The 26198-nt window shown below is 41.1% G+C and overlaps 2 protein-coding genes across 2 annotated transcripts; one reads left to right on the top strand and one right to left on the bottom strand.

The window, feature by feature from the left end:
• Positions 1-3890: 3890 nt before the first annotated feature.
• Positions 3891-11729, top strand: elmod2 (ELMO/CED-12 domain containing 2). The gene is made up of 9 exons (XM_084318761.1): positions 3891-4046; positions 5278-5425; positions 5539-5567; positions 6314-6411; positions 6570-6699; positions 7764-7897; positions 8443-8511; positions 8712-8845; positions 10347-11729. Exons 2-9 carry the CDS (start codon positions 5281-5283, stop codon positions 10496-10498), a joined length of 891 nt encoding a protein of 296 aa, XP_084174887.1. The 5' UTR covers positions 3891-4046; positions 5278-5280; the 3' UTR covers positions 10499-11729.
• A 675-nt stretch (positions 11730-12404) lies between these two features.
• On the bottom strand, positions 12405-23412 carry ucp1 (uncoupling protein 1). Its single transcript, XM_084318540.1, has 7 exons — positions 23275-23412; positions 22799-22935; positions 21275-21473; positions 20371-20568; positions 16853-16954; positions 14376-14556; positions 12405-13679 (listed from the first exon to the last, which is right to left on the bottom strand). The coding sequence occupies exons 2-7, from the start codon at positions 22922-22924 to the stop codon at positions 13562-13564; spliced, it is 924 nt and encodes a 307-aa protein (XP_084174666.1). The 5' UTR covers positions 22925-22935; positions 23275-23412; the 3' UTR covers positions 12405-13561.
• Positions 23413-26198: the final 2786 nt, after the last annotated feature.

Below are 26198 nucleotides of genomic sequence, written 5' to 3'. Positions count from 1 at the left end.
GCTCCTGAAGGAAGTGAGGGGAGTAAAGCGTTAACGGTGTCACTCAGCGAGTGAAGCTGAACGAGAATACCAGATTGTTGTCCTGCCAGAGCGGCCAGTGAACCTTGAATAGGCTGGACTTGTTCCCTGAGATCCTGCACCGCAGCCGCAGCCCTCTCTAGTTGGTGACTGTGATCCTTGGTCAACTCGATCTGATTAGCTAGTGCGGTTCTGACCCTCTCTGTGTCGGCTGGGGTCGTCATTTTGGTTGGATCGTAATGTTATGGTTTGACACCGACCCCAAACGCAACGACACAAGAGAGTAGGATTCAGAGTTGCCAAAAACAAGGGCTTGTTTATTTACACTAAAAAAACAGCATAGACTTGGTAGAGTTCAAACAAAGACTGGAATACAAGCAAGGATGAATGTTGCTGCTCTGCAGCTTCTCCCGGGATGGTAGTCTGGGGAAGCAGACGATGACGTCAGAGCCGCTCTGCAGACTTCTCTCGGCAGAATCTCCGAGGTGGTTGCGGGACCGAGAGGGAGAGAGGGAGCGAGTTAGCTCAGAGTGCAGTTGGAACAGAGCAGGTGACAGGAGAGGTGACTTGTACCCAAAAACAGAGTTATCCAAGTGACTGAATCTTCGGTGTATATACACACTGTGAGTAACGTTCCAAACACAATCCCACGTGATAGAAATCTTCGGTGCAAAATAAACACTGTGAGCGAAGTCCCAAAATACAAATCCAAGTGATAATATCTTCGGTGTGTAAACACACAGTGGGCGATGTTAGGCCAAAATATTATCCCAATGAAACAATCCAAAAAAGGCTAAACGCTGGGTGAGTGACTGTCTGATAAAAAGCAGGAAATCTTCAGTGTTATATAAACACACGAAAAACGGAATAGGATCAAAGACAGTCATAAAAACTCACCCAGGCGCTGTGCGTAAAGAGCGTTGGAACAGAACGGAGCGAGCGCGTCGCCACGGGGAAAGGGTGTCCAAGAGGAATGCTTCTTGAATATCCTGGAGGCAAAGCACAGGGAAAAAACAGCAGGCAAGGCAGGAACGGCGAATGCAACTGAAATATCAAAACGATCCAACAAAACTTGAATGGGGAAACGGGGTATAAATAATCAGGGAAAGCTTAATTGACAAGCAGTGACAGCTGAGGGATGTGATTGACAAGCGTGTGGTTGGGGGAGCACCAATCAACGACGTCTATGGGAAGAAGCGTGTGAATAGGGGAATGCAATGATTAACAGAAAACTAATGGAAACAGAGCGAGTAGGCTTAAAGGAAACGAGCGAGTAAGTGAGCAATGGACAAAAACCTCACACCGTTCCCCGACGTCGGATTGTCTAAATCGCTATGGCAACAGATCAAAAAGTTTGAACCTGGTCGAGGGCAGGGTTTAGTTCAGTTAGCTGGATAAACCATGGCCACGCCCTCGCAAAGAAATGCTAGCTCCCTTCCTGAAATAATTCTCACAGTCTAGATCCCATTATACCATTCTGAATTATGTTTTTGTGCTTCGTTCTTCTAGAGGGGGCTTTTGAAATGTAAAATAATAGACCTAAAATGCTGATAATAAATTTACTTTGTCCTAAATAATGCACGTCATATATACGGCGCTCGTGAGGTGCGATACACACACTATGTGGTTATTTTAATAACGCGGAGCATTGCAAATGTGAATCCCGCTGGGATATTTTTAATGAATGAAACCTATCGGCTTTTGGCTCTGATTAGTTTCATCTCCGCTGTTGATGTATTTGGTTAACGGAGCGCCCGGATTGTGTTTCATTCAAGCATAAATTGAAGCGTCTTTATGCGTGCCGTGTGGACTGGATTATGAATTACGAGGAATCTGAATCTGTGGATTGTTGAATTGTATCACTGTCACTCACACGTTATTGTGATATTGTAACTGGGATTAAAATTTCTGAGATGCGCTGTCTGACGGATTTGAGAAATTGAATGAGCCGTTTGACGTTTTGACGAATGAATTTGAGAAAATGCATTTATCTGTTCAAGCACTGTTATCTGATGATGAACATGAGGTGTCACTGGTATAAACCAAAGGTTAATCAATTCAATGAATGTATGGATGATGTCCGAAACAGATTCAAACCTGATTAATAGTGAAACTGTATAGTCTCCCTCCAAGCCTCTCTGACACCGTTATTTTGGGGGTCGCGCCTTGAAAACGTTGTTTATATATAAAGTACATGATACCTAAGCCGAGCACATACAGTACAGATATCCTCATAAGTATCTATTAATTCGTATCAATTAGATACTCTTTGTGCTTGTTTGTATCTACTTATTCTGAAAGAGTTGAACAAATTATTTTCGCTAGCAAGATCTCATTCGATTATTCGTTCCATTAAGCCTACTGCCAGCAGGCACATTTAAAGAAATATAATCTGATTGATTGGGGTAATGAGGGATTTAACATTAGCCTATAGATTATGCATTTAACTTGTCGGCGAGGCTATTGAGCCCTACTGTATTGTACCCATTCTGCAATCTGTTAATAAAGTTTTCAATCAATCAATCAATCAATCAATGCCGTTAGAAAATCAGGATTTCTGCTATCAACACCTGCTGTCTTTTCAGGTGAGGCGGCCACGCGCAATTATCCTGAGTATCAAGTCTGGTTCGAATTAACGAGACTGAATCAGCGTTCGAGGAACAGGGAAAGCCTGGATTCAAACATCGGGTTAATTGAATCTGGATAATGGGACTTTTGATCAACTTAGTTGAACCAGGTACGGGGAATAGAGCCCAGAGAAAGACTTTCGTCTTGTTTACATCAGGGCCAAAGAGGTTCAAACTCGAACCTAATACATCACAGCATAAACACATACTATTGCAATACAGGCTGCTAAAGTGATGTTCATCCTGGCCGTTATGTGTTTTCCTTTCACTTAATACAAACACTCATTTGTATTTGTAGTCAGCAAGCAACAGCAATGTCCGCCATACAAAGAACAGTGACTTTGGTTCCTGAAATAGCTCATACATTATAATTTAATATCATTGAATATTATTAAAGGAGGATTAACTAGAATCAACGATCTGTACACTGTGTAAGTGCTACACTCATCTATGGCTACACTGGCATTGACAAAATAAACCTACCGCAAACCGGAAATTGATCATACGCCTGGGCGGATCCAGAGCCGTCCACCCATGTACATGCAGGTGAGTTAAAGGAGAAATGTAGGTGTCATGGGGGGGGGGGGGGGGGGGGGTACAGGTATGGACAGGGTAATAGTAGAAAGACATAAATACAGGCAATAAAATGTCATCTGAATATAAAAAATATGAGAAAAATAAACAGTATTATTCAGGCGAGGGTCTGTACCCTAACTGGCATGATATACATTATAGGTGCTGCAGGTTTTGGTGGTTAAGAGTCAGACACAGTTAGCAGTCAGACATTCCTAATAGTCGTGCAGCCATTAGTTCTCCAGCTGCTGGCAGCAGCATCTTTGAGGGAACAAAGTGACAACTAAACACACATCCTCCAACTGTTGACACACTGACTCTATTATTACATGTCTAGATGTAACATTACTGTCTATGTATAATGTACCTATGTAAACGAGACGAACCCCGCCCCCCCCCCCCCCCCCCCCCCCATTCGCAACTACTTGTCCAGACCACTTATACTTGTCCAGACCACTTATACCCGTCCAGCCTGGCTCTGCGGCTCTGCAGATACCCCCTACTCGTATGGGCGGATCGCCTCACTAATGGTAGCGGCCATTTCCGTACAGTAGGTGGCGGTATGCGCCTTTTGTGGTCGCGACCCGCCATTAAACCCATTGAAGAAGAAGAATAAGCGGCCATTTCCTACAGGATTAAATCCACTAGCGGCGGTATCCTCCCGAGTCCCGACTCGAGTCCGTGTGTATGTGTTGGCTGTGTTGGCTGTGTTGTTGTTGTTGTCAACAGAAACACGGCTAGCTTTGACCTAGGCTAACTAACGTTAGCTCAAGTTAGATATACATATTCAAGGAGGGAACAGGAACACTATCAGATCAACTTGAGCTGGTAAGTTGTGGTGAATAATTATTACGCTATAGCGTTAATAATGGTAAACGTCAGCAACACATTGCGTAGCTAGCTGCTGGTTAGGCTGCTATACCAACGTAATGACAACCTGTTGTATGCAGTTGGCTTATGTAACGTTAACTTAGTATACGTAAATGACGTTAGTAGTATTAACGTCAGCCAGTTGAGATTGATAGCTAAGTTAGCTAAAAGACTAACTTAGTTAATGTAGACATTAATACATTCGTCTATTACCATGGTAATGCTAACGACAACAAATAAAATGCCAACTATCAATGTTAATATACGTCAACGTTAGCTAACGTTATCTTCTGTAATATTTCCTCATTCACCAAGTAATTTATTATTTAGCTAGTTTGCATACATTGTTTTTTTCTGAGTTTAAGTTAAACTAATCCACATTTTCACACGTTCCACCGTGAAAGTGTGACCTTACATTCGACATAACGTTACTAATCTTTAGATGGATATAGATAATCGTATCAGTCACTCACTAGAATGGATGTGTGTATTCAACACCGCCTTTCATTTGTTTTTCAATTATCCTAGGCTCTGCTTTAGGCTCCAGCCTTGGCACAGATTGATTGATTGATTGAAAACTTTATTAACAGATTGCAGAATGGGGACAATACAGTACAGCTCAATACACACAATTGTTAAGGGGATGCAGACCAGAAAAATACTTTCGTCTTGTTTACATCAGGGTCCCCCATTTTCAATTAATCAGGACATACATGACATACAGTACTGCTACATCTATACATTTATGACATACCAGATTTGCAAATACAGTACTGTTTGTGATACAAAAAGAGTCCAGAAAATATATACATTTGACGTAAAAACGTGGAGTGGGGGGGGTGGGCTGAACATTTGGGGTGGTGGGGGGGATAAGGAGTTGAGACATTGGTCTAGCTAGCAACAGAGTGCCCTGCCATAGTCGTTTGCTTGCTGGTTAACTGACTTTGAATGAAGTTGATTCCATAGAGTTTAACTCTCATGTAGTTTGCTGAAGAATAGTTAGTCAGCACCAACCTTTTTTCCCCCTCAGCAATGATTTGTGCAATATGCATGGATTGGTCGCCAGAAATTCGGTGTAAATTGTGTAGTTCTCCAGTTATAGATCCCCAAAAGGTATTGCATTACCTAGATTAGGCTGTTTTTTAGTCTTTTTATATTCCACTGATTCATGTCTTGTTACTACTGTTAGGAAATGTTGGGGTATATCTGGCAGTATGTCTATGCATCCTTCCTTCGATACTGGCTGAAGTGGTTCATCAGACACGCTACAGGGACATGTGAGCTGCAGAGACTATGTGCTGGGTACAGGCCTGGGGCCACCAGGACAACAAAAGCAGGTGAATTAAGATATCCATTCAGTCAACTCCTCTCCATGCTCTTTTTAACCATAGTTGTGTAATGTGCACTGTGTTTTTGTACATATTATTAACCTCTTGTTGTTACATTACAGAATATTCTCTCCAGTCGTCAAAGAGCAAGGTAAGAAATATCACCATTCACTGTCTAGTTGGGTGTGTTTGAGCTACAAATGCAGAGTTATTGTGTGAGGTTTACCATCACTTTTATCTGTCATAGTCATACTTTTACAACTTAAGTCATACATTGATCACTATACGCTTAATTGTGGTGGTTATAGCTACCTAAGCACTAGAGATGCGGTGATTTGGAAATCTCACTAGTTAGTTTCTATTTAGTTTCTTGGGGGTCACGATTTGATTAAAATCGATTCTTGATTCAATACAAGTGTGGATTTGATTCTAGACTGCTATTTTGAGTTACTTTTCCCATTTGACTGCGGCAGACACTTGAATAGTGAAACACGGGGGGGGGGGGGGGGATCTAATGTAAACCTTTACTCAATGTCCACTCAATAGGAAACGTAAATGCAAATAATTTAAACAGAAAGATGATAAATACATTTTTGGAATTTGTGAATGGATTTTGAACGAGTAGTGATGGAATCACAATTCTTATGTGAATAGATTTCTTTCCAACACCCCTACTAAGCACATTCTGATCAACAGTCCACTCAGTGTGGTGACAGACGTATCCTTTTGCAGTGCTGCTGAGTTTGACTTTGGTTTACCCTATATAGCATGGCTTTTGTTGAAAACCATCAGGGCCATTATTGGCCTGGTAACTAGTTATACTGTAAATGCTTTACTTTGCTCTTACATCCTCCTTCCTTCTCTACATATCTCCCCTTTCCCTTCCCTCCTCTGTAGGTCGTAAGATGTGCCTTGCAAGCCAGCGAGGAGAATCTGGAGCAGTGTGTGGATCACATTATGCGAGAGAAGAATGTCAAACCTGCGAAAGATCCCAAGTAAGGTTACCTCCTATCTAAAGTTGCCGTATTGTCATAAAGGTTGCTCCTGTATCCAAGTCTTATCAACTCAGTGTGGTTCTCTGTATTTTGTATTGTTCGGTTTCTTTTTGATGTTCATGCCTTTCCTCTCCACCCCCCCCCCCCCTGTCCTATAGGTTCAAGAAAAACTTGCATCTGTGTCTTTTACAAATAACAGGCTACAGGAGCCTATATACGTGTGTGGAAGACTTAAGAAAGGAGGTCTTTGACTCTGAGAAAATGGAACATGAGGACATGCTTTTGAAGGTATGGTGGATTATACTGCATTCCTAATTATAGATTCAGTTGTTTATTAAAGCCATGGGAGACTCGGATCAGAGCCTTTCAGTTGTGTCATTTTGTTCGCTTCAGAAGCACGAGAAAGAAGCTATAGCTTTGATTCAAGATTCAAGGGTTTTATTACATACATACACAATACATGCAGTGAAATATAGGTGGCCATGCCCGCCTGGATTGTGCAAAAATACAATGCAAACAATAAAAAAAATAGACATAAAAAGTAATAAGAATAAAACAGTCCTAAATGTAAAAAGTAATACTATACAAATATACAGTGGATTTAGAATATAAAATATGTGCAAAGATGTATACAGTACAGTTTTTTTTAAAGTGACATTTTTTGTAGTGTATTATGTATGTAGGGGTATGTGAGAGGGTGTTAGTGAGGATTTGTAGTGTGTGTGGAGAGATCAGTGTTGAGTGTTCTGATGGCCTGAGGGAAGAAGCGTCTCAATCTCTCTGCTTAGAAGAGCAACAACAGGAGTTGAAAATGTTGACTTTGCCACAATATAATCTATGACTCAACAGTCTTTTATGTTGTAAAAGTCTACTTTGGCTGCCAAGTAATTCAACTGGCAGGTGAGGTTCTGAATTCATTAGTCACTGTGGTGCGAGCCACTGAACATTTTCAAGAGATAATCGTCCTCTACTACCTGTTACATTACTGTATATTTAACAGCCTGTTTTTCTCTCCTCCTTTTTTTTTTTTAACTAATCGCCTAACTGTGATATGATTTGAACATAACTGGACATTAACTTCCTAATTTAATAGCATAGACATGGCTCATAACTTCCACAAAAAATGCACTGAAACTAGTTGACTATAGATTAAGAGAAACAACACATCCCACCTAGTGACCCAAAAACGATTTGACTGAAATAATTGAAATTCCCAAATGTTATCCAATACCTTTTGGACAGATTGTACATTACCACCATCTTACCTACACCTCAACAATCTTCAATACATTGAGAGTGAAGATAATTAACCATATAATCTTTTGCTCATATTAACGATATTGTCCTCTCAGCTGTGGGACCTGTTGATGCCAACAGTCAGACTGGAGTCGAGGGTTACGAAACAGTGGGGTGACATTGGTTTCCAAGGAGATGACCCCAAGACCGACTTCAGGGGAATGGGCCTGTTGGGCCTCATCAATCTTGTGTGAGTGGCATTTGAGTAATGAAGATAAGAGATTTTTTTCCCTACTAAATTGTATTGTTTATTTTTCTCTGTAAAGTGTCTGAGCATTCGGTAAAGCGCTATACAAAATGTATTTATATTTTGCTACGTGTGTTAAAGCTTGCTGCAGTACAAATTTCCCATTTTGGGACAAATAATACTTGAACTTGAGCTTGAACTAATGCCAGATGGCCACCTCTCTTAACTCCTGATCATTCGCTTAAAAGGGTATCAGCTGGAATTTGCCACCCCTGGTCTATCTTAAAATATCCCCTCCCTAACGATACAATATTGAATAACAATGGTATAAATGTTTTTTTTCCATCAAATCATTCAATAAACTACTGAAAATGGCTTAGCAGCACCTCTATACCTTTACATACACATTGAAACGGCAAGGATCTATGAATACGCCAATTGGTGCTGCTGTAAAGGTTGTATTTGTTACTAGCCATTTGTGACAAATCTAAGTCAGTTTGATTAATTGTGAATGATAATTTGACTAATGAATTTGTGGTTTGCTACAGGTTCTTCAGTGAGAATTACACGGATGAGGCTTGTCAGGTGCTGTCTCATGCAAACCATCCCAAACAAGGGTAGGAACTTTTAACTACTACTACTACTATTACCACCACAATAATATTGTGTGTCAAAGTGGTCTTACTGCTTACTGCTATTAATCCATCTCTAGATTTAGCTGAAGCAGTAAATATTCCTGTCGTCATTTTAGTTGTATTACATTGTATCTAGTCTCTTGGTGGCACAGAGTAATGTTTTGAATACTACATTATTCCAGGTACTCGTATGCCATAGTTGGGATCAACCTGACAGAGATGGCCTACAGTCTTGTAAAGAGTGGCGCTCTGAAACCCCATTTCTACAACACAGTGCCGGGGTCAGCTCAACTACAGCACTTTCATCAGCTATACTGTGAGTCATGTGTTTTTATTTTATATTAACACTTTGATCGCCATGGTTCAAATTCATAATTTACCATCTCTAGCCAGCTCTATTTGTCTATGGAGAAGTTCCCCTTCTTTGCAGGGCTATAACTTTTTAAATTCTATAGCTAAATTGCCATTATTATGGCCCATTCAATGTCCTATATCCATTGTTCAGGGTGTAGCAACGATATACTTTTTCATTCACATATTCATACTAAAATATGGTCTAAAGTATAAGTATGTTTTTATCGTTTTCTGCAGCTTTCTCCAGAACTTGATTTATAGCTCCAAATGCATTATATTGATGATCAAATACAGTTTGGTAGCGATCGTTGCCAGATGAAAAATTTCAACTGGAGGTACTTCTAGAAGTTACTACGTATCATCTGATATTGACCGGATGGGCGAGGGGGCGTTTATAATTCCGTGGGCAACGTTATACCATTCATCTAGTGTGGGTCATATGATCATCAGATCAGTTAGTATAGAATACGTTAGAAAATAACGCTGGATCTTACCGTATGTTCCTCGCGCCGTTGGACGATCAGCGTGGAGTAGACAGTTTTCGATTATGGGATGTTGATCCTGATGAACCATTTCCAGGTTGTATAATACTATAATACTTTTTTGTAAACAAAAAAAAAATTGAAGGAAATCGAACATGTCACCAACGGACCGCAGGATCCACAGCACGGCGGCATACCAGTTGAGCTAAGCGTTGAATGAAAAACATCGGGGATTACGGCTACATAATGCCACAAGCTCTGCTCTGCGGCTGCAGCGGGGCGTGTCGCAGCCAATCAGGGAAAACGCGGAAGCACTCGGCAGCACTCTTCCGCTGGGAATAAAGAATAGGCTGCCTGGACGGATTATGGATGAGCACTTCCTGTTTGGCGCGCCCCTCCCTCTTGGCCGATCGGCCACCAGATGGCGCTCTTGAACCGTTAGGCAGTTGAGTGGATCTCACCAGTACATCTCATGTCTCCGGAGGAGAAATATGATTTCGATCACAGATTTTTGAATTATTGATATCAAAGACGAGTTACGGCGTCTTCGGCAGAATGAGCATGGCGAGGAATGACGTCTAAACACGTCATCGGCGATTAAAGTGTTAACAGGTCTCTTGAAAATTATATATTTTGTCTGACTTTACACACAAAAAGAATATATTGGTAACACTTTACTTTAGGCGGCACAGTTCATTATTAACTACCTGGGAACAAAAAATAAAATAAATAATATATATATGATAACGTACATAGGAATTTACCTATATCAAACCCCACCCTCTTGTTTGTCCGAGGGAAGCTACAGTTGTGATTGGAGGATCAAGAAAAGGTCTTGCACGGAATGTTTATGTACCGTACTACCGTAGTTCCCTTTCTTTCACAGTAGAATAGTAATATGCTTTCCCACTGCACAGAAATATTTTTTGAAATTGGTTGCAAATTGGTGTGTTCCTTTAAAATGACCATGTTTTGTCTCAGGTTACCTGGCGTACGAGTTTGATAAGTTCTGGCTGGCGGAGGAGCCGGAGAGCATCATGGAGTTCAACCACTACAGGGAGAAGTTCCACAGCAGAGTGAAGACACAGCTGCAGGACCCCACCGTGTCCCTGGTCGTCAACCCCCAAAACTAACCTCCAGGAACCCCCTCGGACCTCCATACCCCCCTAATGTTTACTTCAGCTTATATAGAACTACAGAGCTACAGTACCAGACCAATGCTGTCCAAATATGGACAGTTCACACCAAAACTGCAATTTCTTTTGGATAGGGCTAACAATACTGGTATCCGTTATCACGCCGATACCAGGCTAAAACAGGGTATTGGTATCTGATCATTTCCCCAATACAAAAAATCTGGTACCAAAAACATGTAACATGTCGGAAATCAAAGTAAAGGGGGAAAAGGAAATTCATTTTTGACACATGGAAAGATGGTAGATCTCTCTAATGGTGAAAATGTATCGTATCGCAAGTTTTGTTCAATGACCTCAAAGTAATGGTCAAAGTAAAATTTACATTTTAGACTCCGAATTGGTATCGGCAGTGGAAAAGTGGCATCGATGTCATCCGTAATTTCGGCGCAAATCTCGGACCACTCAATAAGTGTTCTTCAAAAACGTAATGTGTGTGTTGCAGCCTGATAGTCACAGCTAGTTTTATTTTTTATGACGGTGGTAGTTGTAGAGGTTTTACAATAGAGCACAAAATGTAAACCCTATACCTCAAAAAGTGACCATTCCAGATGTGATCTGAATGAAGGGAACGTGAGATAGAAAACCATAGTCATTAGTAGTAGGGTGCGCTTGTGATTTTCTTCTAGTGATGACTTGTGCACCTTTCAGTGGACAGGGAACCAAACAGTTTACCCTACATTCTTAACAGTAGCTATAGAAGGAGTGTTATTGAAGATTAGCAGGTAACAAGGCTTGAAGTTTATTTAATCCTATTTTGAGCTGTCTTTGTGTGCGTGTATTTATACAAACTTTGTTCTCATAATTTGTCCTGCTCAGGAATTCAATATTTATGTCCAGAATGTCAGACATATGTAGGGAGCGCAGTAAGGAATAAATACAATTGGTGCTCCATTTTGTTGTTCACACACGATTTAATAAGGTCTGCATGTTTTAATGCTTTACAATTGATGCCATTAATGTCATCTATAATATAGGTGGTGTTGATCACAATGGTTGTCTTACTGTAGTTACCGACCATTTCACACATTCGTATGTGACCTGAGGCTGAAATAATATTATCTTTGCCTGTTATTTATACAGTGTATGCTGTGATCTGCCTTTGAGGATGATTTGTAATTTTGTACGCCCAAAATTAATTACTTTGTAATGACTGACGCATCTTGCTCAATGTTAATAAATACACATTTTGATGTGCGTGTGTGTTTGTGTGAAAGGGATAGTTTGAACAAATTGAAACAAAGCAAGCATGGTATGTGTAAATACAAGTCAAATATATTTACATAAATATATGGCTTTACATTGGTCATTGTACATACACTAACTGTATATCAATGTATGGTGCACTTGCTCAAGCTGCTCAAATGAGATCGGCAGAGTGATTTTGAACTGTAGGTAGAATCTAATGTTTGTTTGGTTGTGATGTGTGGGTTGGAGTAAAGTAAGTTATTATACTGTGCATTTCTCCAGACCTCTCGGCGGAGCCTGAGGTGTGGCCAACAATGGCAACCCTTTCCGCTAACTGACCCACACATCAGACAAAAACAAAGAATTTAAACAAAGTGCAATACCAATGCTGTTTCAACAGCATTACAGATTTGACCTTTAAAGTGTTAAAACAAGGGAAACCATGTCTTATTTCTCTGCCTGGTATATTATGAGAGTAGATTATCCACAGTTGTTCTTCAGCTACCATGATAATGGCTTGTTAGGTTTGTTAGTCATCGGGAAGCTCATGTTACCTACTTGAAGTACCAAGACGGAAACATTTCCCCTACAAAGTGAATGTGCTTGGTGATGAAAAAGAACACTAGGAGTCAAAAGGTCAAAGTATCACTTTTAATTCTCCAAACAAGGTGAATATAGCAATACACACTTCACATTCACTCCAGGTTGGAAAACTGGGCTCAATAAGATCGGTCATAATAAATATAAAAAGGCAAATACCCCTCGGAACAATTCTCCCTAGTATAGTTTACAATACTGCGAGTTAAAGGGGCACTTCACCAAAAGAAAATGCTGATTTAGTTTGCACATAATCGCACACATCCAATAACTAAACACTTTGCACACATTCATTTACTTTGCGTTATTGAGAGTAAATTAGTTTTGATATATGGCCACCAGTGATGTCGTCTGAGACATTCAACCCTTGTGTGTATTACAGCTCAATGAAATTATAAGGTAGCTGGCCCTATAAGACGAGGTACACAAGGATTCAATGTCCCCGATGACATCACCAGTGGTCATATTCAAACATAGCCACATACTGCTCAAGGTAGACTACATGAGGCATACTCCTTTTTCAACAAAGGATTTGCTTATTTTTCACCACAGGGCAAAAAGCCTGGACAAAACAAATAATGATGCATTTTATATTGTGGTTATAACCTACCAGTGTGGTTATAAACCCAACAGTGTGGTCAAAGCATCTGATTTTCTGTCTGCAGCCAGTTGTGGCTCCAACCCTGTGTGGCTTCGGTTTCTTCAGTTCATTAGACTTTTGTTTTAATGAACTGAAGAATCCCTTTAACCCTTCGTGGCACACCTCAGTGTCCGGCTCCATATAACCATTGAAGTCTCTACTTTGGTAGAATCTGATGCTGTCAAACAGCAACCTCTAGGATCATTGGTGTTGCCCTTTGTTTAAACTTTTTTGGGTTGGGGATAGGGGAGGGGTTATGTTCACTAATATTTCTTAGTCCCACAGGAATAAAATGTATAAATTCAGAAAATGGGCATAGTTCCCCTTTAAGCTGCAACACATGGATGTCAGTAAAGGAGACGTATGCAATTCACTTAATTCAAAGTGAAACCTTAGCTTAAGTGTACAACTGACCTTTACATAGCCATCTGAACAGGGAACCATCTGATTCTATGTGGTTTCTACCGTCGTTTAGACCACTGAGGTTTTATTACAGATCTGTGATGTTAAGACAACCACCAGGACATCAGACCTGTGCCATAAAGAGTTAAATAATAATTGTGTCTGTTTAATTCCGCTCAGTTACTGGCCTCCTCCATCTTCTTCTTTGTCATCATCATGCCCCTCTTGATCTGCTCAAACGACACAAACATCACTACGTTCCATGACCCCAGTCGCAGAAACGAGGGCACAAACCTACAGGGAGCAAGAGAAAATAGTCCTTTAGTTCATTGGATGGCTCTGTGTGTAGCCTATATGTTGCACACTAGGAACAATAAGAACACTGATCTCTCCACACACAAGCACACATGAACACACACACCACACATCCTCACTTGCACTCTCTCACACACAAACACACTACAAAAAAGGTCACTTTAAAAAACACAACTGTATATTTGTATATTATTGTATATAGTACTCATTACCTTTAATTCTTAAACTTAGCATTCTATTGTATTTTATTCCTATTACTTTTCTATTCTATTTTATTATCTATTCTATTTTATTATTTGTATTTTTTGCACAATCAAGGCGGACATGGCCAGCTTCATTTCACTACATGTCTTGTGTATGTATGACAAATAAATCTCTTGAATCTTGAATGGTGCAATAAAGTAGCTTCATCAAGTATCTCTGTCATCCATGCTTTGATGGACTGGCCTGTAGTGCAACGTGAAATTCTTCTTAGATGCTCAATTGCCCTTTTACACCAGTGAACTGCTGGCAAAGCACCCCTCCCCCCCAGCCAAAATGTGTGTGCGTGTGCATGGATTGTGCAGAGAAAGGACTCTACCCTTTGGCAACAGCATTAATGAGTATAGGAAATAGGATGTGTGTCCAAAATTCATGTGCATGTGCGTGTGTGTCTGTGCGTATGTGTGTGTTTACCCTTTGTAGAAAGCCGTTGGCCCCTCTTTAGTCACCATGGTCCAGGAACAGTTGATGGCACTCTTGTACTGTCCAGGTGGTGAGTTCATGTACCGAGTCTTCACCACATCCACCGGAGAAGCAATCACCGTGGTGACAAAGCCGGCACCAAAAGCAGACACAAAGTGACAAGGCAGGTTATCTGTGGGGAAAGATTTGAGGTATTTCATTGAGCAGTGAGCCACACAAAATATAACATGATAGTTGGCAGGAAAAGTAAACCTCCCCATATTGTGGAAGTCTTAAGACACACTTACAGAAGAGATGCACAAGTCATCACGTTTTAGTCTTAAAGTGAGAATCTGCAAGATCCTTATTTTGACAACATCTATTGGTGATAAGCGATCATTGCTGTTTTGTTTTTGCACTGTATTGACTTGCTTTCCCTCTTGAAAATTCATGCTAATGAGTTTGTCTTCTAATAATTCCCAAAAACTGCTGCTGGTGAAACACAGTAAAACATCACTTCCTGTGTGCCAGATGATTTTCCCGGGAATGTCCGCTGTTTAGAACAGCCAAGAACAAAATGTTAAAGCACTCAGGGACTGGGTATGGGTCAGAATCACTATCGTCTCAAATCAGTTGGCAATAAGAGTGGCAAAATAGACATCTATTTACCTGATATTTACTTTTCGCTTACAAAATAGTAGCATGTTAAATGAGACCACAATGTTATTTTCAAAATGGATTGTTACGGACCCTGTCCTTATGTATGTATATAGAGGGAGTTATGTATGTTATCTGTTATATATATAGGCATGTTTTGTTTGTTCTTGTTTTGTCTCTCTCTTGTGTCTACATATCCCCATTCTCAGGTGTCTCAGTTCCAGCAGCAGCTGGTCAATCACCATCTCACTCCAGCAACAGCAACAGCAGCAGCAGCAGCAGCAGCTGAGGCTCGTCAGGCAATCAAGCTCCACACCCCTTCTTATGTCCCGGTCGCTTGAAGCCTTTTTACAACGCATCCGCGTTTCCGGGTTCCCGTTTTGCGTGGGACGGCAAGTTTCTACACTGGTTAAGCTTAGGCACTCTTCGAAGTTGGTTAAGGTTAGAGTTTGTCTTAGAGCGTGACGGCAAGTTATTTCGCCGGTTAAGCTTAGGCACTCTTTCGAAGTTGGTTAAGGTTAGAGTTTGTCTTAGAGCATGGCGATAGAATGCCAGGTAATTTGCAGGCTGTTCGACGCGGAAATGGGCAAACACGCTATTGGGCGCACATGTCACATGACCTGGCCAATCAGAGCGCCGGAAACGCGGTTGCGTTGTAAAAAGGCTACACGCGTCCCAGTCTTTGTGTCAGTTCCCTCTCTCTGTTGTTTGCTATAGAGCCGTGGCTCTTTGGGGTATGTTTTGTAGAGCTGGTGAAGGCTCTGGTCTTCTGTAGAGCTGGTGAAGGCTCTGGCACTTTGTGCTGTTAGTTTGTAGGAAATAGCTTTAGTGTTGTTCTTTATTGTAAAGCTGTATCTTTAGTGTTGTGTGTTCTGTAGAGCTGTGTCCTTTTAGGCATTCGGTTGGTGTAGAGCTGGTACCTAAAGCTCTGGTTATTTGTGCTATTGTTTAGTGGAATCCTTGTATATTTTGGTGTTTGTAGTACATTTCTGTTTAACCCTAACCCTGTGTATATTTATTCCCTTGTCACCCAGCCTATGGTGATTGTCTTTCTTTTGTATTCATCTTTTGTTTCGCACACAGGGACAATTGAGGACAGGAAGATACCCTGGGGTCTACATTTTGCATCACGTAGGTGACCTGATGTTAAAGACACCAGCCTTAGAGTGAGCACCGCCACCTGTACTTTTGGGCGTCAGCGCCTGTAAGGGGGGGTGGGATTTCATTTCCTTTTATATTTCATTTGGTGCCACTGGTAGTCCTCCTTGATCTCTGTGTTGCTGTGTTTGTAAAAATAAATACTATTATTTTGCAAATTGTTTCCCTGGTTTTGTGTCACTGCACCCTCACCTACCCTGTCTGTGGCCTTGTGTTGAGTCTCCTTACTGGGGTATGTAACATGGATATATAAGTACCTTTTAAAAATACATTTCTTATCAGGTATTTCATAAAACAATGAACCGGACATAATCTACAGGACAAGGCCTTTGTTCTGAGCAAAGTGAATGAGGCAATATGAATCACTGAGATAAGTGCAGCATTAGTCTTGTACAACAGAGTGTACTGTACCGGCGTGTGTGTTATCAGCTGGGGACGACGCAAGAGTCAAAGGGAGGACAGGGGGTGTGGAATTGTGGAATTCTGCCCCATCAGCTGTCTCGTTTGATGGGCCTGTGTGTGTGTGTGTGTGTGTGTGTGCTTGTGTATGTGAGATAGAGTGTAGTGTATGTGGATATACTCTAAATATCCAAAGAGGTGGGTACAGGCAACTTAATAACTCAACTACTCCACTCTGTGTGTGTGTACACACGCGGGCATGTGTGATCACTCACCTGACAGCAGCTTGTGTTTGAGGATGGCCTCCTTGATAAGGTCATAGGTCACCAGCTCTGTGCAGTTGACCAATGCGTTTCTCGTGATGTTAGGTAGTGTGCCTGGTGGGGGAAGTTTGGTTTAATAAACACTAATCATCATTATCACACAGCAATATGGAGGTGTAGTGGTTACGTCATTGTTGTTTCGGGCCGGTCCACCTCGCTTGAAATTGCAATGTATTTCCAATGGACACATTTCTAAATCGTCTCGTTTAAAACAAATAAAGCATGAACATTGGCATGGTGTACCTTTCTGTGTGTATTCATCCAAAATCTATAGCTCAACATGAAACAATTCGCAATTAATCGTAAAATAATTAAGTATAATTTTATTTCAACCAAAAAAGCTTAAACAATAATGTTAGTGATAGAAGGGAAACTAAAGTAACGTCAGACTATAAATGGTAAATGGCTGCATTTATATAGCGCTTTTATCCAAAGCGCTTTACAATTTGTTCCTCACATTTTACCCATTAATTGACACATTCACACACACCAATGGCAGAGGCAACCATGCAAGGTGCCAACCTGCTCATCGGGAGCAATTAGGGGTTAAGTGTCTTGCTCAAGGACACTTAAACACGCTGCCCAGGAGGAGTGGGAATCGAACCGGGAACCTCTGGATTTCCAGGCGACTGCTCTACCTCCTGAGCCACTGTCACCCTAGACCTAGACTATACCTCCCTATTGGCTTATCAGGAGCTTATCATTCACAACGACCGATGCCGGATACAGAGTGTGAACGCGATAACTCACTGTGAACATTCACCACCTCTAGAACCCTATTGATTTTTGTGACCCCATAACCTTACCTCTAGCGCCACCATCAGGCCAAACCTTACATTTTCAAATGAGTGTATCTCCTGACCCCTAGTTAGTTGTACAGTAAAAAAAAAATAAAAACGATGCCCAGAGATGTGGCTCCTCATTTGACAATACATTTGCCGTAAGGAGGACCTATGAAGTCGGCAATTTCCACAATTTTTTATTTGTTTGAGGATGTATTTTTCCTCTACTGCTGCTAAGCGATTTACCCGATTCTCACAATGCCTGCTATGTGGCATGTAGAGGGAGCAACCTATATTTTACTGGCAGATCCAATTGCATTTTGGAAAAACGTTGTGATCTCGTTGTTCGATTTGCACCAAACTTGACAAATATGTTTGTCCTTATATAGCGAGGAGGCCTGTGAAACTGCCTCATAGTGGCGCTATCTCACAAAACTAAAAAAGTTCTACTCCTCAAAGGCATGACAGCATTTGAAAACTGTCATATCTTACTTATATACTCAATATGAAAGACTTCATTCTCACTAAACTTCTTGTGTGGCATCTATGGGCAACCATCTTTAAAAGTTGCATAAATAAAAGGTAAAAGTCTAGTTTTTAGATAGATGCTCAAAACAAGGGTATTGGAAACATTCTTAATTTAGACAAATGAAGAATGCTGCACTCAATATTCAGCTTTGCTTTGTTGTAATTGTCGGTCGATGTCTTTCGACACAAGACATTTCTCTCGAGGCTGTCTCTTTTACAGAGATGTCAACAGACGATAAAGAAACAGCAACTAAATTCTAAATGCCAAGAAAAAGCTCTTAATCCATAAAGCACAACGTGCTCCTTCATTTCGAGTCACAGGTATTGAACTAATGCGTCTGAAGCTGCTATTCTCAAAGGCCACCAGACAACATCAGCCCTGAATCACTCACACTGTACAGCAGCCAAGAGCATCTGGCTTTTATTTCCTTACACATGGCTATTAATACCCAGGTAATACATCCGTATCTTAAGTCAGCAGCACGTGTAACTATAACAATATATATATACTAGATGGTGCAAGGCGGAGTCTCCATCCAGCGTAGTTCACCGGTGGCCATCTTGTCACAGTCAACTATTCTGGTATATTCTATGGTAGCTGTTGTAAGGTGAGTGATCTGCTGCACAAACAAAAATACTCTTAACTCGCTGAAATCTTGACGGATTTACAAACGGTTTGGTTTATTACAAACGTTATTAACGTGGCTATGATACGATAGTTGGACGCGTTGAAATAATTTTCATATGAAAGTCCATTGTAAGTATGCAGTATGATAACTACATCTCTGACATGTATAACAAACCAAACCGTTTGAAAATCGGTTGGACATTTTGCAAGCTATGGTTATTTCAATAGTACATGCACCATAAACATTCACGTTATGAGTGGGCAGCATGTTATAAGTAGGGATGGGAATCGAAAACCGGTTCCCATTGGGAACCGGTTCCTAATTGGCCGATGCCTGGAACCGTGTGGCTCCTGTGACTTTCGATTCCCTTATCGCTGCCTACAGTTGCGCAATAACGTTACGTTAGCATGTAGCCATGGCAGACTCTATTTGATTCCTTAAGGGCTCGAAATTGCCTGGGTTTTGGTAATATGCTCCCGAAATGCTCCCGCTGTTTGGCTACTTCTATGTGCAGTGAAAACTACTTGAATGCTTTAGAACATAGTCATTGATTTAGTTTAGGGTGAGCTAAAATTAGCCGCGGAGCTATCGCTAGCTAACGTGAGCTAACGCTATTTAATCAAGCTCACAAAGAGAGATAAACAGCTGACAGCGGATAGTACAGGTACAAATACAATAAAACAGCGGGTGGGGACTGTTGTGTAAACCTTGTACTCTTTAGTTCACATATAATAAGAGCCGGATTGTTTGTTTACTAAGTCTCTACTATATAACTAGTGCTGCCTGTGGCAAGATGGCCGCTATGTGGCAACGTCGGTCTCCTTTGGCCAGCAGCGCGAGTGAGTAATCTAGCCTTTATGTCTATGACTATAACTACCAACCGCCACAACAATGTGGAACGCCCTACCCAAAGCTGTAAAGGAATGTAAATCACTACCCACCTTCAAAAACACTCTCAAAGAACACCTACGGGAGACTGCAATTCAAAACTGGCCCCTACAAATGTCCTAACCCAGTTGTACAATAAAGACCAAGCATGGCTTTGTCAGTATTCCAATGTACAGCCCCACCCAACCCCACCCCACCTACCCAACCTCCTCCAATGTACAGTTTCCATGTCAAATGTATGTCAGTATTCCAATGTACAGTGACCCCCCCCCCTACCCAACCCCCCCCCCCCCCCCCCCCCCCCCCACCTCCAATATACAGCCCCACCCCACATACCCAACCTCCCCCAATGCACAGTTTCTATGTCAAATGTATATACTCTTCTTCTGGATTTTTTTTAGTATCACAAACAGTACTGTATTTGAAAATCTGGTATGTCATAAATGTATAGATGTAGCAGTACTGTCTATCTGTATGTCATGTGTGTCATATGATGAATTGAAAATGGGGGACCCTGATGGAAACAAGACGAAAGTCTTTCTCAGGTCTGCATCCTCTTAACAATTGTATGTATTGAGCTGTACTGTACTGTACCCATTCTGCAATCTGTTAATAAACTTTTCAATCAATCAATCAATCAAACCTTTCCAGAGGCCACGGAGGCCCTCGTTTTGGAAGATGTGCCTGTAGGCCTGCATGGTGCCGGTGTAGCGGCGGGCAGCGCCGTCCAGGTTCGACTGGGCCTGGAATCGAACCTTCACCACGTCGGTGGGCTGAGCAAAGGACACGGCCATGGCCCCTGTGGTGCAGCCGGCCAGGATACGTATCAATATGCTGGCGTCTGGTCGACAGGAGCAGGAGAGAGGAGGGTTAGTGAGCCTTAGGCCAACGTTACAGTCCAACATACCAACGGCCCTTTTACAAAACATGAATGAAGTATTTAATTTTTTACTTTCAAATAAAATAATTCATTTTACATCATAGAATACCCATCGATCATCCTTAGCAACACTACTATCACCGACATCCAAGAAGGGGGATCCCCCCTTGAATGGCCCTTCTAAAGTTTCTCTCCTCCACATTTCCTGTGGTGCTTTTTTCCTATTGCTAGGTTTTTAGTGAGTTTTTCCTTACCTTCGCTGGGGTGTGTCTGGGAGTGCCGTTTTGGATTTCATGATGTTTTTTTTTTGTTCTTGATTTATTGTGATGTTTCTTCTTGACTTGTTTAAAGAAGACTTGTCCAGCCCATGGGGACATTAACGTGTGATTGCGGGCTTTACAAATACATTTAATTTTATTTGATAAAACCCATAATTATTCACATCATATGACAATAGTATTGTCAAACTGTAGTATAAGAAGGTGGTTTATATTCTAGGTATATTTCCTGGTGTATTAGGTCTATAATATCTACTACACTGTGGAGCCTTATACAGCTGGCATTTTCTCCACCACCAATGTTCAGGCGTGCTCAAAGTCCTGCCTCTTTTAGAGAAACGCTGTTTGAAAAAGGTGCTGCCCATAACTGCAATATGCTGCCAACTTACTGTCCGCACCCCCGGTGTAGAAATCTCTCACAGTGTCGTAGAGGCCGATTCTGATGGAGGCAAAGCACACCTGCCTCTGTAGCCCAGCTATTAGCCCATTATACAGAGACTTGGGCCCCTCTGTCCGGACCATGGTGCTGATTGTACCAAACACCCCCCTGTAGCGGATGCCTTTCGCTGCCTCTTTCTCCCCCTGAATCTGGCGTCACAAGATGGGTAGAATTAGAGCTGACCGCAGTAGTGAAATGTAAATGTGCTGCATTTATGGTAAATGGCTGCTTTTTTATATAGCGCTTTTATCCAAAGCGCTTTACAATCTTTTACTCACATTTTACCCATTCACTCACACATTCACACACCGACGGCGGAGGCAACCATGCAAGGTGCCAACCTGCTCATCGGGAGCAATTAGGGGTTAAGTATCTTGCTCAAGGACACATCGACACGCTGCCCGGGAGGAGCGGGAATCGAACCGGGAACCTCCGGATTGCCAGACGACTGCTCTACCTCCTGAGCCACTGTCATCCACTGTCACTCCTGGTAGTAGAGGAGGTGGTTGTATCTACTGCTAATGGGAGGTGGTACTCTGACCCTTCCATCCTGTATTTTTATGGGAATTATCAGCACTTAGGGATATGTATATTTAAATACAGAGCACAAGAGGTGGGTATATATGTACACAAACACGGTGGGTTCACCGTGTTTACCATGTGTATACAACTAGTAGGCTACTTAACTTTAAGGCCAAGTTTACACTGCAGGACTAGGTCGAGTATTGAGATTAAGCACTGTATTCATTACAACTGTGCAGTATTGCTACTCAATGAGGAAAGTCAAAGCTATACTGGTTGACTATACCATCCACACCATCAATAAGCAGCTTCCCCTTGGCAGATAATTGGAAAACACAACAATATATCCCAATAGCACTATAGACGACGAGTGGAACCAGTGATACTGGAGAATAATCTATGAGGTGAAAGTATTTCTCAATATACACAACAGCTCATTGTGTCTTATATCTTATGTCAGTGAGTCAGATAAGGTTTCAACGGTGGCGGGGTAGTTTCTAATTGGCCCCAAGAATAGATGTTAAGATGTTATTAGCTTGTTAGAAGAGCCTCTAATGGCTAATAAACTATTATAACGCACTGTGAATGAATGAAGGGTTTATTTTGAACAATAAATATAATCAAGAAATAACAAAACAAGGATAATTTGCTGTGAAAAGAAATAAAATAGTAAGATAAAATAATAAACAAAACAGTATTTTGTTCGATAAGGAATAGGAAGAAGCAATATGCTTATCAGGTCCTACCCCCTTATTGCAATAAACGCGTAACAATCTTTTCAAACAGTGTTAATTTCTTTCAACAAAATCATCTGCAAACAAAATAGCTTATCCATCGATCAAGTTAATATAAATAATAGTTATCAATTCATAATATAAATAAATGATGGCTGCATTTCTTCCTCCCTCTGGTGTTCACTACTGAATAGATGCTGTATATATACTGTACATACCTGCAGTCGGACTTTGGCCGTGTCCAGGGGGAAGGTGACCAGGTCAGCTATGCAGGCGGCCAACCCGGCACTCGCCATCTTCACCCCCAGAGGAGGAGGCACGTCCGAGGGCTTTAGTCCCACCATGGTCCCTTCCACTGATACACACAGACAGGCGGGTTGTCACTATTTCACTTTCCCTTTCTCTCTCTGACAGCCACTACTGCTAGCCACTAAACATACACATCAAACTGGTCTGTCAAGTTGGTGAAATCCTGGCTGAGAGTTCAGTTCATTACAATTGTCAATATGTATCGCTCCATTGCCATGTATTTTTCTGACCACCATTGTCAAATATAACATTTTAATATATTTACATTTACATTTTGTCATTTAGCTTTAGCGGACGCTTTTATCCAAAGCGACTTACAAGTTCTGTACAACAAGTCAGCAGGAAGGGTACAACTCTTTCAGCTGAGATATATAAATGAACTTACATTGTTTTGTCCAAGATATTAAATTCCTTTAGATCCTTGGTTTCTGGCAGGTTTCGAGGGCCAGATTATAATCCAGAAGGATCCCAAGGAGACACTGGGGGGGAAGGAAGGGTTCATTTTTTGCTCCGTCTTTATATGATATCTAGGTGACTGGTGTTTTTATGACGTCCCTGGCGGGAGGCGTTCCTGTGTACAAGCGTAGAGGCAAAATCAAAGTCCACTCTCTGAGTGAAAGTCAATGTTCAATTCCTCCCTTTAGTTTAGTGCTGCACAATAGCAAATTATTATTATAGAATTATAGAAAAACTATTATTGTGTACATGGACACAAGTCTAATAATTTTATTTCTATTGCCATTTCTTGTCTTTGTATACCCTTGAAAATTACTTTAATATAAAATAGGATTTTGGAATTGTGTAATAATTTCTTCAGCTCTGTGTCTGGTACTAACTCAATTAAGTCATTCATTATTCCAGGTATCTGTCCTTAACAACAGTCACAGCGTCTAGAGAGAACCATCCGATAGGTTGATGTTGAGAGGATTGTCTTTACTCTCAGCCAATGACTGATCAGGTGCTGATGGGCACAGGGGTAGAGATAGGAGCCGATTGGCTAAGAGACCTCCTGGGTACCTCTGTTTCAAATAGGTAAGCCAGAAGGGTACCGTTTTTTGAAGATGCATTACCCAGTTGTGTTGAAATATAATTAATTGTACTTTATCTGTAGAATTATATGGTAATAATTTGGTCTTTTGAATGACTTGCAGCAATACCAATAAGCATTCTTGCAGCAAAAGCAATCTCACAGGAAGTTATTTCACGAACGGGTTGGTCTTGTACCTACGTAGTATAGCTTATATTTACATTAGTTTGTGCCAGAGGACTGTAGATGTTTTTAAATTATGTTGTATTGTGCTTTAATCTTGTCCCCAATGTAGTTATGTTGTAATTATATTTAAATATAGCTGTAACCAACGGAGGGACTGGGAGACCCATGACCAAACACTCAGTAATGGCACCTTTAAACTTTGGTAAGCTCCATTTAGTAAACTCTCAATCAATTACAACCTGACTGCTGCCCGTTTGATTTCGAAATGACAACCAGCTCACTTCTTGGTCACTATCGGACACCGGATGGTGAATGTGGACATCACAAAAAGGGTGTTGAAAAACATATTGAGCAAAACGATTTCGTCAATGAAGAGGTTACAGAGGGTTGTAACGTGAATGTGCGTCTAAAGTGCATTGTGGGACAGATAAGAGCCTTGCATCAGGTATTCTCCCTCTCAGCTGTGTAGAACTATTGCCCCCATTGCATAATTCCATCATCCCATCCCCTAATACTACCTATAGGGTGAGAGGGGGGTCATTTCACTGAAGTGAGACTTTCAAACTGTCTCAAAATCACTAAAGCACTGTGGTTGAGGTTAAAAATGGAAACAAGCTTGGTCATCTCATAAAAACACTACGACTGAACAACCTGCCAATCAGCTATATTCTCCGTTTGTCGCTGGATCACCACTACAATGGGAACACAAAGGGCTGCTTCACGTCCAAGTGTGCTTAGTGTGCACCAGGATTTTAGTTTTTGAGTTAATGGATGCTGAAAATTTGGCATTACGGTACTTGCTAGTGGAGGTCAATGGGGGCATGAAGCATGCACGTTGCCTAGCAACAGTGTGGTGTATTGAAATACGAAATTAAGTATGCAATTGGCTATTAACCAATAAGCATTCTACCTCGGTTTAAAACAGTGTCATATAAAACCAATTTTATATGTAGTAATAGTATATTATAGTAATAGTAATTGTTTTGATGCCCTCTATGGTGATTGGTTTAGACAGTCAGGGGAACTGAAGGAGTCACATCTGTACTGGGAGTAACTAAAGAAAGAGGCAGTAAGGGGGATGTCCGCAGCCCACGGACTGGTAGAGGAGCTGGTATTGGACAATGGACCACATCAGGTCTCAAGAGTTTGAGACTTTCTTAGAGCAAACCAGCCACCAGCCAGCTTCAAATTAATTAGAGTAGTCCTTAAACTACCTCCACGCACTCACCTAGGGCCAACTTTCTTTAGGCAACTAAACTGGCTTCCGGTCAATAAAAGGGTAATTCACATCAAATTAGGTCTCACACACAAGATAGTTCAAAATACAGGTCTGAAATATCTATCTAATTATTTTAATCGATTCCGTGACAATCATTCATACTCCACTAGAAGGAGCAGTACGGATTTTATTCTGCCAAGATTTAACTCCCTAATGGGCACAAATACATTTTTATATTCTGCAGCACTGGAGTGGAACAAGCTTCCAGTGGCCCTGAAAAACATCGAGGAGGGGGGAAGTTTTAGACGTGCCACAAAGAAATGGCTAGCCAGTGAAGTATAGAATAGCCATAGGAAGGAGAGGGTAGGAAGTGCTTTTTTGTATGAGGTTGCTATTATGTTTTATTCTGTTTTTTATTATGATGATCTTTGTTTTATTATGATGCTCTATGTTTTATTATGATGCTCTATGTTTTATTATGATGCTCTATGTTTTTATTATGATGCTCTGTTTTAGTATGTTTTATTATGATGCTCTATGTTTTATGATGTCTGTCCATGTCCAAAATCAGGGACCATGATGGAAATAAGTGCTTGCACTTTCTCATGTTTTTATCCCTTGGATGCTGTCTTTTACTCCACAATAAAAATCAATCAATCAATCAATCAATCAAATGGAGCAGCAGAGAGGCTAGTTCAGAATCCAAAACAGCCTGTAGAGAAGCAGAGGGTCGGGGAGGTCACTGCAACATGTGATGGACCGTTTTATAGGAACACACCACATGCAACTACAGGTAAAACTCCTGAAGAGTGGTTTATACAGTAGGAACACACCACGTGCTACAGGTAAAACTCCTGGAGTTATTTATACAGTAGGA

This window comes from Notolepis coatsorum, assembly GCF_963971535.1.
Source record: "Notolepis coatsorum genome assembly, chromosome: 7".
NCBI classification, from domain to species: domain Eukaryota; kingdom Metazoa; phylum Chordata; class Actinopteri; order Aulopiformes; family Paralepididae; genus Notolepis; species Notolepis coatsorum.
The sequence above is the reverse complement of the archived record's forward strand: the minus strand, read 5'-3'. Positions and strand labels throughout refer to the sequence as shown.